We start from the raw sequence: 18,740 nt of genomic DNA on the forward strand, positions 1-18,740 counted from the left end.
CTTGCCCGCGCCGCTGCCCAAGATGGCCGCCTGCCCTGCGCCACGTGCGCTCCGTCCAGTGCCCGTGCCTCGTGCACCGCCTCAAGTTATCCCACTCAGTCCTCTGTCGCTCTGGCTCCACCGCATCCTTCTTATCCCCTGTCTCCGCATCAGTCGCCAAAGCCTGCGGCGTCGCCTTGGTCCTCCAGCGCCTCTGTGTCACCGTGGCTCTTCGGCTCTCCGCATCTGCCTCAGTCTCCTCCACCACCTGCACCCTGTCGATTCCATGGAGTCGATGGCCGCTCCTCCTCCATGGTTCCTCCCTCCGTCGGCTCCACCATGGACCATCATGGCTGGGCTCTGGATGTCCTCCTGCTCCAGACACCTTCTGTCTCCTCCCTGGCTCCTCCTTCCGTCTGCACCTCCCTGGACTCCTTCTGCTTACCCCCTCCTGGGGTCCTGTCCTCCACCAGAACCTCCTCCCAAGCTTTTTTTTTTTTTTTTTTTTTTTTTTTCAGGGCATGAGAGTCCACACCGGAGAAAAAACATATGCATGTGATCGTTGTGGCAAAACATTTCTTTAGACGTCATCCCCAAAGAGGCACCTGACTGTTCATAAGACAGAAAAGCCACATTTATGTTCTTCGTTTGGAAAGAGCTTTTCACAGCTGCAAAGTTTGAAATCCCAACAGAAATGGCATAATGCTGTGAGAGATTACATGTGCTTTGAGTGTGGGAAGACTTTTATTTTGGAAAGCCATTTTAAATGGCTCCAGAGGATTCACACTGGAGAAAAACCACACAAGTGTTCACACCACGACAAGAGATTCGATCTGTCAGAAACTCTGAAAGCACACACGAGGGTTCACACTAGAGAGAAACTGTACAAGCGTTCACACTGTGACATGAGATTCAGTCTGTCAGAATATCTGGTAAGACATGAGCAGATCCACTCTGGAGAGAAACCGCACACATGAATTTTGCTGTGAAAAGTCACCTGAAGCTACATATAAGGATCCATGCAATAAAGAAACCTGATCACCGTGATCAACGTGAAAGGAGTTGATGCTGTGTGTGTTTTAAGAGGTGGAGGTCCTATAATACAGATGCTGCAATGAAAGAACCAAAACATCACAAAACTTTTAATGTTAATTTTCTCTTTTGCTAGACTTTGTATTTGCTTCAAGCTAAGTTCTGTTAAACTCATTTTAAACAACATTCTCATAGTTGTAGCATTAGCATTTAACCTTTTAGATTTTAGTGATTGAATAAAGAGTGAAAGTCATAGTTACTTTAATTTGCCTGAATTACAGCCCTGACTTTTCTGTTTTTTTTCCCCATGTCTCACCTTCTTGTCTGCCATCGCAACTGCGTCTTAAGGTTTGACCATGCAAGGCCCGTGCCGGGTTGAGCAACTCTTCAAATCGAGAAGAGGTAAAGCAAGAATGAACGGGCATAGCCAACATTTCAGAAGTGAGGGGGACAGGAAAAAAGAATAATTAAAAATGATCTTTTTTTCATTTTTTAAAGCATTTTTTAAGTACACCTACAAAAAAGTCTAGAAGTATATTTGAACTATACTTGTACTCCTAGAATCAGTTTTTCATTGTTATGTGATAGGGGGCGCTAGTACACATCTTCTGTATTGAAGTTCCAAAAAAACACACACTGTACAAAAATTTGTCAATATATTTACTTTATGCATTTGACATGAACTTTTCACAATTTCACATTTTTGTTGTTTACATGGAAATAAAGACATTGTGCTCAAAAGCTTGTGTTTTTAGGCTTTATTTCAGAGGTTTTGAAGACGCTTAATGTTAACAAACAATTACTGAAAGACAAAAGTATAAATTACCAGTATGGTGGTCAATGTTCCCCTTAGTTGGGCTTGTGACTCTTGACATGATATATATATATATATATATAGAATGGGTAGAATGTTTCTTAGACTGACATTAAGAGTCAGTGTATGAATCTCAACAATGGTGACAAACCACATAGATAAACAGATGGAGGGATGGGAGAGAGACACCAACAATCTTCTCAGCTGCTCTCATTATGCGTTGGAGTGTTTTTTGGCAGGACGCGTTGCAGGCTCCATACCACACAATGATGCAGCTGCTCAGGATGCTCTCGATGGAGCTTCTGTAGAAGGTGCACATGATGGGGGTTGGGGCTCTGGCTCTTCTCAGTTTGTGGAGAAAGTAGAGATGCAGCTGTGCTTTCCCGGCCAGTGCTGTGGTGTTGTTAGTCGAGGAGAGGTCCTCTGTGATGTGAACATCCGGGAACTTAGTGCTGCTCACTTTCTCCACAGCTGCACCATTGATGGTCAGAGTAGCATGCTGGGTGTTCACTCTCCTGAAGTCCACAACAATCTCCTTCATCTAAAATAATGCATGACTCCAAGCACTTCATGAGAACTGAGGACTGGGATAATGGTGGTAGCTTTAAGGCATGTGGGGACAATGATTTACGTCATTGCATTGCATGTTTTTGTTTTTTCAGAAATACCATACCACAAATTGTAGTAATAATAATCAAAGTAAGGATCATTTCAATAAGGTAGGTTAAAGCGCATTAAACATATTATAATAACAGATCATGAACTATCATAGATGACCTGCAGAGGGCAGTAGATGAACTCTAAAAGGCTACAAGCAAAATTGCAAAATATTATTTCAACTGTTATTACAGAAGCCATACAAGCGTTCATATCTTTCAAATAAGAGATTTACTTGCTCATCTACTATATTTTTTAATAAACACATCTAATGTTCATCTAATCCAATAAAAGAATGAATTTTTATGCTGTGAGTGTGAGCTAAGTCGTTCAGTGTGGTTAAGGTGTCATTACAGCTCTGTGGTGTTTCTTAGTCAGAAAGATATGTTTGCTGGTGACTGCTTAGAGGAAATAAATCTGGGTTACAGAATAAAGATCATACAACTCTACAATTTAAAGTTTCTCACACCAGATTTAAAAAAGATTTAATTGGATTAGATTTCAAGCCACAGAGAGTCTAGCAAACGTACTCTTGACTTTAGGGGCAGAGGAGGCGGTGAATCACTTTCAGCTTCTCCGGGGTTGCTGTTACAGTAGCATACAACATGCTCAATATGCAAACAGCAACCTCAAACAGATAACTACTGAAATGTGGGTCATATGTCTGCCCCGTCATTGCTCTTTTATTTTGTTCGTCTTGTGTGCAGCTTGTCTCTTCTTCAGCCAATAACAGATGAAGGTGGTTACCGAAAACTCAGTGGACCCTCAGATGCTTCAGACTATTAATTATGAATAATGGTATATCATGTTTTATTTGTGTTTAAACTGTTTAAACCAGGACATCGGCAGCCACTTGTGGTCCCTGGGTGTGTTAAGGTTTTTATTTTCTTTCTGTCATTATTATATAAATATTTTTCAATTTTTTTCTTCCTTTTTTTATTTCTCTGTCTGTGTTTTCTTTGTAAAATTAAGTGTTAGGGAGAGAGTGCCTTTTTTCTTTGGAGCTCATTTTCATCCCTGTTTTTGGTTTAGTTAGGGAGTGCAGGGAAGATTTATGTTGTTTGTTTTCTCTTTTCTTTTGAGTCAAGTTAGTGCTGCTCCCTAAATAGGCAGGGAACTGTTTTGTTTGTTATTTTAGGCCTTGCTCTCTCCTGAGCCATTGCTTTATCCTATGTTAAACTCGTGGTTAACTAAATGAACTAAAAACATTTTTAAAAACAAAGATGGTATGTTAAATGTGATCTCAAAGCAGCACAGTTGAGTACACTTAGATGGTCTTGAGTTTATCATAAGAAGTACTAAAGACTCATTTTTAGTATATTAAGTACAAAATTAGTATGCGAAAATAGAGCTCTTTAAATACATTGTGGAAGTGTACTTGTTTTTTACCTGGATAGCATAAGTGTCACATACTTCGGTTGATCATGTATTTGACACGCTATAAATTACCCGACATAAATAACCCCAACAGGCAGCAAGGTGTTCAGCAGAAGGTCAAAACTAGCAAACACTAAAGGTATGGCAATTCATAGGTACAATAATTAAAGGTACACACCAAAAACCACACTGTCACCAATATAAAATATATTGTAGCACATAAAGGATAACCTACACTAATGCCATATGCGCACACATTCACAAATATACACACATACTAACTCTGGGGGGATGCAACTTATCCTCACCAGCGACTAAACACTAAACGCACCCACAAATCGATTACAGCGTAGATACGATTAGACAAAGCCGTACAAATCTATGTAAAAGGAAGTTGAAATGGCACGGTTGCATAAATGAATGCGTTTTAATGTGAACTTTGCATTTGGGTAGGTTTATGGCTTGATTTGGCATATTTCCAACAAAAATGAACTTTTACATACATACCTACATCAACATAATACAAACAAGTTTTAGACCCTGTGAGCATTTCTCTTTGAAACTGTGGTGAAACGTGCTGTAAGGCACATAAAAACAGTGCTGCAAAAAAGTGAACAGAGATACATATTTTTATATTGTTGAGTACATTTTACACAACTAAACCAGTCACTGATCTCCATGATGGTGACATTATTTTAACCAAATAAAACATCAGCATCTGTTCCTCTGTAATTCTCAATAACAGCAGGTGTTCCTCAGTAATACACAATCGTTATTTAATCAGACACTGAATTATCTCATTAACTTTAAGTCTTTAACTCTATATAAGTCATCAGCGAAGGACTCAAAAGTACTGATGCTGTAGATGCTGTACTCTTACCCAACACTGTATTTTTATGAGATCAGGTTGACATTAACACATTTGGTAAGCACTAAAATTAGACTGTATGTGTCTAGTGTAGGGTTTTCACACCTAATTTTAATTATGATAATTACGAATTGTCATTTGAATCAGTTCTCAATTCAAGTTTGGGGAATTGAATCTGAAAAGATTCACGTTGGTATGCAATTCAAGTATACCTTTAAATCACTTAATACGTCCAGCGTTTTAGGGCAATTTAAATGTATGTTACCAATATGAATTTACTCTGTGATCAGCAAAATAAATCAATTGGATTCTTCGCTTTACCTCGAGCAGGTAACAACGGATCTGGGCATGAGTTTGACTTTCCAGTTACATAACACACAAACAAGAATTCGTAATAATGAAACACAATTTATTAAACAGTACCTACTATTTGACAAGACTACACGGAGAAGACTAAACATAAACACACACACACACATGCATTCATACACACATTCACGGGTTGGAAGGGAAATGGATAATTGTCTGTCCAAAGTCTGTTAGCTAGTTCTGAGATCGCACTAAGAGCACCAACAAAGCAAAGTTAGGTTTAGCCTCGCTTATATGTGTCTGCGCCAATTCAGTAGAGACGGAAAGGTAGTTTTACCACTCGGCGTGTCTGGGGAAATCCCGGCGTGCTGATTGGGCAGGCTCGTCCGTGGGATGACGTGGTCGGGCTTTCCCGGGCCGTTTGAATGAAGTCTCTCTAGCTTGGTGGTTCGCTTTGGATGAACCGGGTTGGTTATGGAAAGGGCAGTGAGTGTCCGTGGAGTGATGTGACGGAGCGGACCGGTCGAGGGTATCGGGTCGTTCTGGTTCGGAGTCTTCTGACTTCTACAAGTTCCGAAGTTTCTCTGTTTCCTTGGCGATTCCTGCAGCGACCCGAATTCCCCTCCCGGTGGTTCCGAAGAGTTCTTCTCGACTCGACTCCGACTCCGATTCTTCTCGTTCTCAACTCAACTCAGAGAGCTCTGTTCCCTGCGTTTTGAGGTGCAAATTTTGGGCCGTGCCCTGGGCAGTTGTCCAATCCCGAGGTCGAAGGGGCGTGTCCACGCCTGCTTTCGGACTCGGTTTCGTGCATACTTTATCCCAGTTAGAATTGACATTCTGCACTTCTGTTCCCTATCAAAAGCTTATAAGTGGAATACACTGTTGTGCATTGCACAAACACATATATTCATTCATCACGATATTGGAAACATCGTAAGCTTCAATTTGATATCAAACATGCATTATCTAGCGCTTATGGAACGCTCTCTGTTAGAGGATTATTTAAAGAGTATATAGCGGTTCCTACATACATCCCAAAACATTTATTAAGCAGTTATTTACAGATGAACCTTTATTCGTTTGAAAGGAAGGCATTTAGATTGTTCGTTTAGTGGTTTTATGTGTGTCCTGGCAGTTCCTTTATTGTAGCGAAAAGGAAAAGGCGCGCTTTTAAGGAATGTATGTTGGGACAGAGCAACCCTCCTTGGGGGGGTTGAAAGTGTGAGGCTGTCCTGACCACGTTGATTCACCGCGGGAGTCTTATCACCTTTTGACTTGGTGGCTTGGTAGAACTGGTCCCAGATCAGTGCGCAGAACGAGTTATCGTGCTGTCGACCAGATGTTGCAGTTTCAATCATCCCAATCTTGACGTGGGTACTCTCGGATTGGTCGAGCTCACTGCAGCGACAGTCCCTTGAGAATGTTTGGTAGACGTTGCGGCGCTCTGCATCGCTCGGCTGACCATCTTGATTGCCTTTATGGTCCGGGGTGCGGAGGATGCGCGATTTTACGACCTGGTTCTAGAGCGATTCCCCCTTTTATGGTTCGTGTCTGTTCATCGAGGCCCCACATATCCCCCTTTTGCGCGATGAGGTTCCCGTTGCGAACGTCATCGGGCACTGGAACAATGGACAGAGAGAACAGACATCCACAAACAACATTTCCATCGCTAACTGAACTGTGGTGCAGAAATTTGGAATTTGGGCAGATCGGGTGAGAAACTTGATACGACATTTGCGCTCAATCTATGGACTTGGTGCGGGGAGTCAATCTTATTGTCAGGACCTGACGTGAGAGAATGGTTAAGGGTGTTCCTGTAAAAGGGCCTAGAGGGGAAAAGGGAAACAGAGAGGGAAAGAGAAGGGAAAAGACAACACATAAGGGACACAAGGACATTGAGTGAGGTTAGGACAACAAACAATGGTCACATGTGTGGAGAAACTCCTTGTTACTAGAGTGTTGGTTCTAGCAGTGCGGTGAAGGAGCGTGTAGGTGTTGTGCTTGAAAACCTGGCTATGTGTTTCCCTAGTGGGTGAGGAATTACATCAGTGAGGTGCGATAGTCGGTCTGTGTCAGTGGGTTTGGTCTCCCCCTTTCCTTGTCTCTTGGAGCCCTGGTGCCTCTTTATCTGGTTCCGTGTACCCATCGCAGGGCTGGCTCGCTGCGCCCTGTCGAATCTTGATTCGGTAGGCAACAGGTGACAGTTTGTCTACGATTTCGTGGGGTCCCGTCCAGTGAGGTAGGAACTTCTTTGACAATCGATGAGGGGTGTTTGGCCGTGGTTGGGCGAAACTGTAATACCACACTTCGTCTCCGACCTCAAGTTCCTGATATGAGGCTTTCCTGTCGTAGTAAGCCTTACGACCTTCCGCGCTGCTTTGGAGTTGTTGCTGTGCAAAGGCGAAAGTCGTTCTCAGGTGCTGATGCAACTCTTCTAGGTACTGATGCGTGGTGTAGGCAGTGACGAGGTTCATGTCACCGGGTTGGTACAGCAGGTGTAAGGGTAGTGTCATGCGTCTCCCCGTCATCATTTCGAATGGAGGTACTCCGGTGGACCGGTGAGGAGTGGACCTGATGGCCATTAGTACCAGGGGAAGTTTGACATCCCAATCCTTCTGATTGGCGGACACGTACTTCTTCAGCATGCTGACCCCTGTCTTGTTGGCACGTTCCACCTGTCCAGAAGAGATTGGGTGGTGGCTTATGTGCAGCTTGGCTTGCACACCCAGGAGTTTCCACATTTCTTGCATGACCTCAGCGGTGAAGTGAGTTCCTCTGTCTGAATTGACACTCAAGGGCATTCCAAATCTTTTGAGAATATGGTTCATCAAGAGGTAGGCTGTTGTTTCTGCCGTGTCATTCGGAGCTGGGAGGCACTCTATCCACTTTGTGAACTCGCAGACCACATTGAGGAAGTACTTGTTACCTCGTGTCGACCGTGGCAGGGGTCCTACCCAGTCTATTTGGAGGTCTGACCATGGGAAGGTCATTCCTTTCCTTTGCAGTGGTGCGCGGTGATTTGCATTCGCCGGTTGAAACTGGCAACAGACCAGGCATCCTTTCACGTATTCCGCCACGTCTTGCTGCATGCCAGGCCAGTATACAACCTGTTTGAGTGTCTCATAGGTGGCCTTGGCGCCATGGTGTCCAGCGCATGGTGCATCGTGGGCGTATGTCAACATTATCCCCCTTTGGCTCTGAGGCACTACGAGCCATGGCGTAGCGAGTGGCTCAGGGACATACGTGAGAACGCCGTCTTTGAGATGCAGCATGTGCTTGATGGAGTGCAGGTGGCGGAGGTCAGAGGAGGTGGCTAGGTTGAAGGCAGAAACGTGGGCGGTAGCTGGGTCAGAAATGTGTGCACTGATGGTTTGCAGTGCTGGATCCGACGCTTGAAGGGTACTGAGATCGTCAGCAGCAAACTGTGGCGAGATGGAGATACGGGAGGAGGTGGGGATCGCAACGCCAGTGGCGTGTAGGCGGCGGGTGATGGCTGCCACAGCTGGGTTGGGTGGGTGGAAATGGAGCGTCCAGGACTCTCCATGTAATGCACCTGCTTTAGCGAGGGCATCTGTTTGGTCGTTGAAGTCTTTGTCGTGGTTCTTGCTGCTTGAACTTGAAATTGCTTGTGACCTTGACATTGCCTCGGCGGTCTGTAAACGGGCAGTGGTGTCTGTGGCTTGGCACTGCAACTCCTGAACGTTTACTGACTGGAAGGGCAGAGGTTCACGGACTTGTGTCCACAACTTCAAGTGCTTAAAGTCTATTAGTGGCTTAAAGCGATTAAGCAGGTCCTTTCCGATTAGCAGTGGGTAAGTCTTAAGGGGTGAGATGTAAACTGGGTGGATGAGGTTCATCGGACCCACTGTTAGGTGGATTGGGGCCACTTGTGTCAGTTGTAGACCCGTGTGGGAGTATGCTTGAAGGTTCAGCTCACATCTTTGAAGTTTGAGGGGGCCATTTAATGTCTTTGCTCCTTCCTGGATTTTTCCGAGGAGTTCTGCTGACATTAGTGTGATGTCAGCTCCTGTGTCCAGAAGGGCTTCGACCCTGATGTGGCGTTCGATGATGATGGAGAGGTAAAACTTTCTTGCCATACCTCTCTCAATGAGATCACCCAGGAGTTGAGGGACTGGAGTTTGGGATGAGATGGGGAGGATATCAGGGCTGATCTGCAGTTCTTCGGACGAGTGGCAGACGACCAGGACAGCACTTTCAGGAACCAGAGTGGTTTCAGCGGCAGGTGTTTGTTGGATGATGCCGTGGTTTGAAGCATCATATGGTGAGTTAGGGGCTAACTCGATTGCTGGGGTTTCAGGTAGGATTTCTCGTCCATCTGAAGTTATGGTCATTATGGTTCTTTGAGTGTGCGGGGAGGAAGTGCTATTCTCTGTGTCTGGTTGGGTCGGGTGGTCGCTGCTGTCTCGTCCGGCTGTCAGTCAGGCTGAATCCGGCTGTTCTTTCTTTTCCCACTTCCAATCTTCCTTCATTTGCTGGAAAAACTCTTTCATCATACTCTTCATCAGTTCTTGGGAGTTAAAAGACGGTGATGTCTTTTGCTCTTGTGTGGATACAGTTTGAGCTCTGTCAGTTTGGAATCTTTGAGCGTTCTTTCGTTGATTCCTCGGGCTGGTTGCTCCAGGGTGTGTTTGTGCTCTTCCCATGGAGGTTCCGTTGTCATCCCAGGAGCTCTTCCCCCTTTGGTTTCTAAAGGAGGTTGACTGATTCCACGATCTCTCCCACTGACCTTCCTGCGGTCTTGAACTGTCCCATGACTTTTCCCAGTGGCGTCCAGGCGAGCGCTGTCGTTCACGTGGTCCCTCCCAGCGGCCGTTTCTCTGCTTGGGTCTGGTACCTGCGTGGAAGTCTTGCTCTCTGTTGGACGCGTTCCACTCTTTTCTTGACGGCTTGAAGCTGTTTTGATGTTGGGCGCCCTCTAGAGGCAGTCTGTGACTTTGTGTGTTGAAGTCGAGGACCGTCGGAGCTTTAGCGCCTTTCTCTGCAGCCATCTTCTGTTTGCTGTAGGCTTTGTGTGCTAAGTCGCGCAGCTGCTGAATGGTCATTGTGCGCGGACATGCAAGCACGCCTAGATGGTGGCTTACCCCAGGATGTAGGTTCCTGAGGAAGAGAGTCTTAAAGTTCATGTCCTGTTCCATTTCGGGCTCGTTGCGAGTTCCGAAGTATGCTCTCCTGAGTCGGCTGTAGTAGGCTTGTGAAGGCTCATGACGGCCTTGTCTGATCTCCAGGGCGGCTACTAGTCCTTGTTCTGACTCTGGGTCATCAAATTCATTGATGAGAGCCTCTCGGAGCAGGTGGTAATCAGCCTTTGTCTGGGCTGGTTGCCGGTCTAGGAAACTGCGTACAACAGGGCTTGATGTTGCTCGCAGTAAATAGAGTCTATCTATATCAGTGACGTGAGGTCTTACTTCCAGATGGAATTCGACGTCCTGCAGATAGGTTGGAACATCTGGACTACTTGGCACACCTGGGGTGAACTTGACGATGTTCCTGGCGATCTTGTCGAGGTCTTTTAGGTCCAGGCCGTGTGATGCTCTTTGGCTGGCTGGGTCCGTTTCTCTTGGCCTTCTCGCGAGGTATGTCTCTTCAGAGGAGCTGGTGAGTGTTTCAGCATCGCCTCTTTCCCCCTTTGTTCACTTGCCTCTACAAGAACAGGAGACCCGGTCCTACTTGGCAGGGGTGACTTTGGTGCCTCCCGTGTCCTCAGTGGCTCAGCGCGCAGGTCGTAGGCGTGTCTGAGTTCCTCCTTGACACTGTCGAATTCCTCTTTGACGTAGTCCAGCTGTTGTTCTAGGCGGCTGATCTCATTCCTTGACTGGTTCAAGTGAGTCTCAAGGGCTTTGATTCTGCCGGCCTTGTCTCTAATGTCAGTCTTTGCCTTCTCCAGTAGCTGTTCTGCGTACTGGAGGTTGTTGGCAGCATTGTCAAAGTCTCTTTTGGTTTGTTTCACCTCTTGTGTGGAAGCTGCTAGCAAGGCTTTGAGCGTGGTGATCTCCTCTGGGTCCTTTCTCTCCTCATCCAGCCTTTCCTGTCGTTCCTGAGCCTCCAGTTCCAGCTGTTTGATGCGTCGCTGTGCGCATGTCAGCTCCTGTTGGAGATCGGCGGCGTGCCTGTCACTCAGTTTGAGGGTAGCGATGAGGGTCTGACTTAGGGAGCAGGTGATCTTTGCTAGCTCTTTGTTGTTGTAGCCTTGGCTTGGGTCCTGTTTCATTAGGCTCGTTAGGTTGTTATCCAGCTGTTCCTGGGTCTGATGCTTTAGTGTTTCCGCGGCCTTGGGTAGGAGGCTGCTGGTTGCAACACTTAGCCATGTTTCCAGGTCTTCCCAGTGACCAACGTTGTCTGCTGTGTGAGACATGTTTTGGTGCGGCGAGGGGGAACGTGACTGACACAGACCTGGAAGAAAATAACAACCAAACAAGGCAGAACAGACAACAGCAAGGAAAGACAGAGGTGTAGATGTTTGGTGTCAGTTGATGCTAAATGTGAGGTGTCAGGTGGGTGTGGTTCTCTGTGACTGTAATCCTCTGGTGGGTGTGCTTCTAACTGGCGTTTCTGGGGAGACAATTAGTAACCACACACAGGACGACAGAGAACAGAAGACAACACAGAACAGGAAGAAGGGATAGCTGGGCGTTTCGTTCTCCTGTAACAGGCGGTCCTTGCTTCTTCTCTTCTCCTTTTTTTTTTTAGAGAAAGGGAGGAGCTACCTGTAAGAGACGTAAGAGAGGGAGATAGAGAGGGAGAGAGATAGAGAGAGAGAGAGAGGGGGGGGTAACACACTCTTTCCTGGTCAAGGAAGGAGGGGGTTAGGCTCTATCACTGTCTCTTTTCCTAAGTTAGAGGATGCTTTTAGGAGTTTCTAAATGGGGATTTCTAAGTACTAAGACTGCGATTGCCATTAGAATCTCCTCCGGCGAGGATAAAACAATAGCAATGACAGTGTTAGCTTTTAGTTGGTTAGATTGACTCCGTGCACCAAGTAGATTGTTCCTGGGGTCGTGTTTACGATTCCTCGTCGATCGACTTTGGTTTCGGCTGGGTAGGATAACACGCTGAGAAGGGAAGGTTTGTGAGCATGAACAATTTGAAACAATGTCGTCAAGTTTCACCCGATACTGATCAGAAATGTCTCAAATTAAATTCTTTGCTTTCCTGGTTCCCACAGGTGCGATCTCAGAAGCAGCAGCAGCAGTCAGATCAGAGGAGAGGAACAAGAAGGAGAGAAGAGAGAGAGTTGCTTACACTGTAAACAAAGTTGACAAAGTGTGATGCTGTTAAGCCTGATACCTAATGGTTGGTTTTACTATGTTGGTGTGATGAGTTAAGTCACCTGAGGTTGAATAGGCCCTAACCTACTTATGGGTGTCGCCAAATGGGTTTTAGCAAAAGGGGTTTAGACTTAGGCTTTGGTGATGAGGCGATTAACCCGTCCGGAGTACAGCGGTATGGCTCCCGTCTGGGCGCCCCTGTGCTCCTGTAAGGTCAATCAGACTTCTGTCCGACAGTATTGCAGTGAGCCTCTCAAACAGCGTCGGCTTTTGACACAAAGGTGCGGGCCCACGGTGGAGGTGCGTCAACGGCTGGCCTGGACTGACAAGGCTGCGGGCAGAGCCCTGGGTTACTGATCGGTTTCCCGATTCAGCAGCTGACAGGGTGGTTTACCTGAGCCTCCGTCCAGGTCAGCTCGTGTTGACTCCTCCTCCGTTACACAATTGCTGATGCCTGCTGCGGGTTCACTCACAATGCTAGGACAGAGAGGCCTGGCTGGCCCCCAGCTGGCACAAGGTCACGTTCAAACGGGGTCCTCACTCGCTGTGACACCTCCGAGACAACCGTCCCTGCACCAACCTAGCACTAGGGGAGTGCTAGCTGCTAAGCCCTAAGTAAGGAGAGACCCTGTAAAGAGGATTGAGAGGAGGCACTCAACTGTACACACCAACGTAACTGCAAATGACTTGAAATTTCTATTTGGTAGCGATAATTAATGATCAAAACTTCCTGAGGAGTCAAGCCTGAATTAATCACTAAGTATCTTCTGCACTAGAATCCGGATACTATGCTTGGAATAGTAAACGGAAGTTCAAGTCGATTATAATTGAAAATTTATGATATTGGTATTAAATTATAAAGCAATTATAATTAAATAAATCCCCAAAATAGCAATTATGTAGGGGAGTCACCCTAATTTGCTAAATCTGAAATTAAAATTCCAAACCAGGGATTATATTTAAGTGATGCGTTATCACGACTATAAAGGCAATTATAATTAACCAAATCACCAGCTGAAACTAAAATTTTCAATCAATAACGGCAGTTAATAATTAAAATTCAATGCAATTATCATCAAAGTATTCAAAGCAATTATAATCAAATGAATCAGCAACTATTATTGCAATTTATGAATATGAACCTAATGCATTTAGTAAATGACATTATGGTTTCACATTAGCAATGCTAGAAAATTGGTAATATTTCCTGATCTCATTAAATTAATAAAAGCAGTTATACTTGTTGATGGCAATGTATCATTGAAATGCTAAGGGTAAGAGAAAAAAAAAACGTTTCTTGTTAATACCAACGGTTATGGCAGTTCAAACATTTGTCAACATTCTTCTCGGTAAGGGAAAGGTGAGGAAAAAGGGGATAAACGTGAAGGGGAAAGGAGGAGGAAGCCCACTATTGTGGTTTCGGCGTTCCGATGTAACTCACACACCATAAACACACAATGCATTCAACTCAATGGACAACAGAGGTCTATTCGCTAAGAGCTAGCCTGATGCTAACAGTTTGCATAGGTTTCAATGCCAACACATTAGATTCAGTTATCCTAGCCTCTGTTCACGAACTTCAAATATGGCGCCGGAGGACTGCGCTTGCGCACTTTGAAGTTAACTCGGAAACGGCGTCCTAGGACTTCCGCGTCGTTACTATGGATACGTGCAATTCGCTATTGTACGAGTTCGGCCCACCCGAAATGACGGCGCATTTCGCAATGAGTAAACTCGATCAGCTTCGTCTAGCACTGACAACTTCACTTGCTAAAGTGAGGCACTTTTACATACATATACTGCAATTAAACGATGACGTCATCGGACCGCGGCGGGTCTGCACAGTTTATTCACTTGATCAAGAATTTTCTTCTCCCATATACTTCCGCGTTCTGACGCTCTCTGCGCTACGCTCGGTTTCACTTCTTCAAGTGACTAAATGGCAAAGGATTACTTAGTTAGCTACTTCTAAGCTCTTGCCAGGGAGGAAATAGATTCATATGACAGTGGAACTCGCACTGTCATAGATCAACAAAGGCCTTATGGAAAATAAACAAGGAACACGCTTGCTTTTTTCCTCAACGCGCTCTAACGCGGATCTCTGTCTCTATGGACAAATATTACGATTACTGCAGTTTTCAAAGTCTTCACAATTCACACGCACTTTTACGTGTTCGCATGTCAAAATAGAGGTACGAAATAACAACAATTTGTCTCTGTGTCTTAATCTATTCTTCCGGATAAAATAGAAAAACCACGAAATCACGAATCACAAATTTATGAATTATGAACTGAAAATCAAATCTTGCCCGCCTTGATTCTCCACCATTATATGTAGGGTTTTCACACCTAATTTTAATTATGATAATTACGAATTGTCATTTGAATCAGTTCTCAATTCAAGTTTGGGGAATTGAATCTGAAAAGATTCACGTTGGTATGCAATTCAAGTATACCTTTAAATCACTTAATACGTCCAGCGTTTTAGGGCAATTTAAATGTATGTTACCAATATGAATTTACTCTGTGATCAGCAAAATAAATCAATTGGATTCTTCGCTTTACCTCGAGCAGGTAACAACGGATCTGGGCATGAGTTTGACTTTCCAGTTACATAACACACAAACAAGAATTCGTAATAATGAAACACAATTTATTAAACAGTACCTACTATTTGACAAGACTACACGGAGAAGACTAAACATAAACACACACACACACATGCATTCATACACACATTCACGGGTTGGAAGGGAAATGGATAATTGTCTGTCCAAAGTCTGTTAGCTAGTTCTGAGATCGCACTAAGAGCACCAACAAAGCAAAGTTAGGTTTAGCCTCGCTTATATGTGTCTGCGCCAATTCAGTAGAGACGGAAAGGTAGTTTTACCACTCGGCGTGTCTGGGGAAATCCCGGCGTGCTGATTGGGCAGGCTCGTCCGTGGGATGACGTGGTCGGGCTTTCCCGGGCCGTTTGAATGAAGTCTCTCTAGCTTGGTGGTTCGCTTTGGATGAACCGGGTTGGTTATGGAAAGGGCAGTGAGTGTCCGTGGAGTGATGTGACGGAGCGGACCGGAGTCGAGGGTATCGGGTCGTTCTGGTTCGGAGTCTTCTGACTTCTACAAGTTCCGAAGTTTCTCTGTTTCCTTGGCGATTCCTGCAGCGACCCGAATTCCCCTCCCGGTGGTTCCGAAGAGTTCTTCTCGACTCGACTCCGACTCCGATTCTTCTCGTTCTCAACTCAACTCAGAGAGCTCTGTTCCTGCGTTTTGAGGTGCAAATTTTGGGCCGTGCCTGGGCAGTTGTCCAATCCGAGGTCGAAGGGGCGTGTCCACGCCTGCTTTCGACTCCGGTTTCGTGCATACTTTATCCCAGTTAGAATTGACATTCTGCACTTCTGTTCCCTATCAAAAGCTTATAAGTGGAATACACTGTTGTGCATTGCACAAACACATATATTCATTCATCACGATATTGGAAACATCGTAAGCTTCAATTTGATATCAAACATGCATTATCTAGCGCTTATGGAACGCTCTCTGTTAGAGGATTATTTAAAGAGTATATAGCGGTTCCTACATACATCCCAAAACATTTATTAAGCAGTTATTTACAGATGAACCTTTATTCGTTTGAAAGGAAGGCATTTAGATTGTTCGTTTAGTGGTTTTATGTGTGTCCTGGCAGTTCCTTTATTGTAGCGAAAAGGAAAAGGCGCGCTTTTAAGGAATGTATGTTGGGACAGAGCAACCCTCCTGGGGGTTGAAAGTGTGAGGCTGTCCTGACCACGTTGATTCACCGCGGGAGTCTTATCACCTTTTGACTTGGTGGCTTGGTAGAACTGGTCCCAGATCAGTGCGCAGAACGAGTTATCGTGCTGTCGACCAGATGTTGCAGTTTCAATCATCCCAATCTTGACGTGGGTACTCTCGGATTGGTCGAGCTCACTGCAGCGACAGTCCCTTGAGAATGTTTGGTAGACGTTGCGGCGCTCTGCATCGCTCGGCTGACCATCTTGATTGCCTTTATGGTCCGGGGTGCGGAGGATGCGCGATTTTACGACCTGGTTCTAGAGCGATTCCCCCTTTTATGGTTCGTGTCTGTTCATCGAGGCCCCACACTAGTAAACAATTGCATTGCTTGTTTCCATTTGAGGTTAGGACAGCTATGAGAACTGAGATACATAAATGCAAAAAGGTATTGAAAAAAAACCCTGCACTCGGTTCTTGGTTAAACCCCCAGTCTTGACAAAGGTGAGCGACCATGTTTGTCATGGGCTGTCAAGTGCTAAATGCAGCAGAACATATTTGTAGTTTTAAACGTTAAGCTAGCTATAAACTGTAATGTCTTACAGTATAGTATACAAATATATCATCAATAAGATTACACTAGCGGTGATACAAATTTGAGGCGTGACCAAAGCCATACCATTTTTATATTTATTTTTTATTATTTTCGAGTTTTTATTATTCATTACTTATATATAATTCTGATTGTATACTTAATGCGTGTCTGTTTTCATACAGTCATAAAGACCCCATTCACCAATAACAATATTATTTATCAAGAGGTTGCAAAAAGAAAGAAATTGCTAATAAATCTCTGACAAACACAAACATGCACACAAATATATAATTTTTTTAAATGTATTTATTTATTTAATATAAAGCAGCAAGTTTACAAGATGGATTTCAATTGAAAGATTAAACTGTTTTCAGCATAAGGGTGTTTTCATAAAAGACACTTTCAGATGCTGTCGTGTTTATACTGTTTCTATTTCAAGAAGTATTGTATTGAAAGGAAGTTATTAAAAGCAGTCATTTCAATATTCTTTTCTTGACCGTCTGTTTTATAGAAAGGAATACATTTACGACACAAAAATGCACTTTAAGAAGCCAAGCGGATAGACATTTTGCCATTTAGCTGATGCTGTTTACTTTTTAACCCTTTTCGATTCTTTTTAAAATAAGATTTTTATTTTTTATTTGACTATTTTCTCTGATCTTTTTCCATTATATTCATGTGTTCATGACTTCGGCAGCTGTAGAGCAGCATAGGTGCTGTTGATTTGGCTGGATCGAATATTTCTACGCAGCTTGGAAAAATCCACCTCAGCGTACTGAAAGAACATTGAAGAAAACGGTATAACCTATACAGCAGCTCTGAATAGACTGAAAATAATGTTTCAGTAGCCAAACAATATTGTTGAAATAAGTATTGATGAATTATACCTGTAATTGTAGATCAGTGTTAAGTTGTTCTGGAGACCTTCTGTTCCCAACAACAAAAACCTTTACCAGTCCTAAAAATAGAATAGGTTAAATTTTTACTAAAGATTGTATTTCTTAAATTATTTAGTCTAATTTAGTTTAGTTTAATGTAGAATTAAACTACAATTTAAATAAAATTAAATGCCAAACATAAAAGTTAAAAGCCTGAATGAAGACTTACTTTAGCCTTTATGAAGAAGAGCATAATTTTGATAACTCACCGATCACTACCATGATCAGAAGCCCATTCATCAGACCAGATATTATGATGATAATCTGCCAGTGTGTATGATCCAGACACTTAGATATTTGAACTGGCTCTGTAAAAAAAAAAATGTTCATAGTTTATTGCTGTCAGAACAATGACTTCAATTTTGTAGAATCGATGTAAATATCTATAATATTTTTAACTCTGTGTGAAGTGACCAGTGAGGTGTCTCTATAAATAAATATTTATAGTGGTCATTTAGCAAATGTACTCACCTTTGAAGTATATTCTGGTGCTGTTGCTGAGTTTTGGAGGTGTTTCTGTGTTCATACAGTAATAAACTCCTAATTCATCAGCAGTCACATTATTAATAACCAGACGATGTTTAGACTGCACTGAATAATTCTTTCTGAAGGTTTTATTATGGTAGAAAGGGGATTTTGTTTGTGTTGAGAATGAACGTAGGATGACTGTTGGAGGATCTGCTGTTTTCAGTAAAATCCAATAAACCTCATCTTCATCAAGATCACAGTTTATGGTCACATTTGATCCAAGATCAGTTATTAGATCTGTCACTGCATACTGACAACATGTTAATACATCTATAAAATAAGAAAAAAAACCAAAACACATCATAATTAAGATTAGCAACTTAATGCTTTTAACAAAACAATTTATATCAAGGAACATGCAAATATATTCATAAAATGTGCAGTAATGAACTCACAGAGCTGAAGCAGCATGATCTTCATGGTTCTTGCTTGATGAAGCTGCTTCTCGCCACACAACATTAACAGAGGAATCTACTGCAACTCTGAAACAAACAGCAGAGGAAGTCAAGTTTGCTCTGACCACATTGTACACACGTTTTTCAGCCCACACCATCATCATCACTTTGTTAATCAAGTTGAATATGACAGTAAATTGCAAGATAATTGTA

At 43.7% G+C, this 18,740-nt stretch overlaps 2 protein-coding genes across 2 annotated transcripts; both read right to left on the reverse strand.

Annotated features, from left to right (window-relative positions):
• Positions 1 to 9,475: 9,475 nt before the first annotated feature.
• Positions 9,476 to 11,719, reverse strand: LOC122327164. Its single transcript, XM_043222357.1, has 2 exons — positions 10,725 to 11,719; positions 9,476 to 10,599 (listed from the first exon to the last, which is right to left on the reverse strand). Exons 1-2 carry the CDS (start codon positions 11,407 to 11,409, stop codon positions 9,476 to 9,478), a joined length of 1,809 nt encoding a protein of 602 aa, XP_043078292.1. The 5' UTR covers positions 11,410 to 11,719.
• Positions 11,720 to 17,232: 5,513 nt separating this feature from the next.
• Positions 17,233 to 18,617, reverse strand: LOC122327157. The gene is made up of 5 exons (XM_043222351.1): positions 18,528 to 18,617; positions 18,076 to 18,402; positions 17,814 to 17,912; positions 17,554 to 17,624; positions 17,233 to 17,441 (listed from the first exon to the last, which is right to left on the reverse strand). The coding sequence occupies exons 1-5, from the start codon at positions 18,589 to 18,591 to the stop codon at positions 17,349 to 17,351; spliced, it is 654 nt and encodes a 217-aa protein (XP_043078286.1). The 5' UTR covers positions 18,592 to 18,617; the 3' UTR covers positions 17,233 to 17,348.
• Positions 18,618 to 18,740: the final 123 nt, after the last annotated feature.

The sequence above is a fragment of the Puntigrus tetrazona genome, chromosome 22 (genome assembly GCF_018831695.1).
Source record: "Puntigrus tetrazona isolate hp1 chromosome 22, ASM1883169v1, whole genome shotgun sequence".
NCBI classification, from domain to species: domain Eukaryota; kingdom Metazoa; phylum Chordata; class Actinopteri; order Cypriniformes; family Cyprinidae; genus Puntigrus; species Puntigrus tetrazona.

Bases quoted from the DNA above. Each gene is read 5' to 3' on its own strand.
- LOC122327164 (XM_043222357.1), bottom strand. From the start codon at position 11,409: ATGTCTCACACAGCAGACAACGTTGGTCACTGGGAAGACCTGGAAACA. The intron at 10,600-10,724 runs GTAGGACCGGGT...AAACGGACCCAG, and splicing joins ACCAAAGTCACCCCTGCCAA to CCAGCCAAAGAGCATCACAC.
- LOC122327157 (XM_043222351.1), bottom strand. From the start codon at position 18,591: ATGTTGTGTGGCGAGAAGCAGCTTCATCAAGCAAGAACCATGAAGATC. The intron at 18,403-18,527 runs GTGAGTTCATTA...CTTATTTTATAG, and splicing joins GATCATGCTGCTTCAGCTCT to ATGTATTAACATGTTGTCAG. The intron at 17,442-17,553 runs GTATAATTCATC...ATGTTCTTTCAG, and splicing joins ACACTGATCTACAATTACAG to TACGCTGAGGTGGATTTTTC.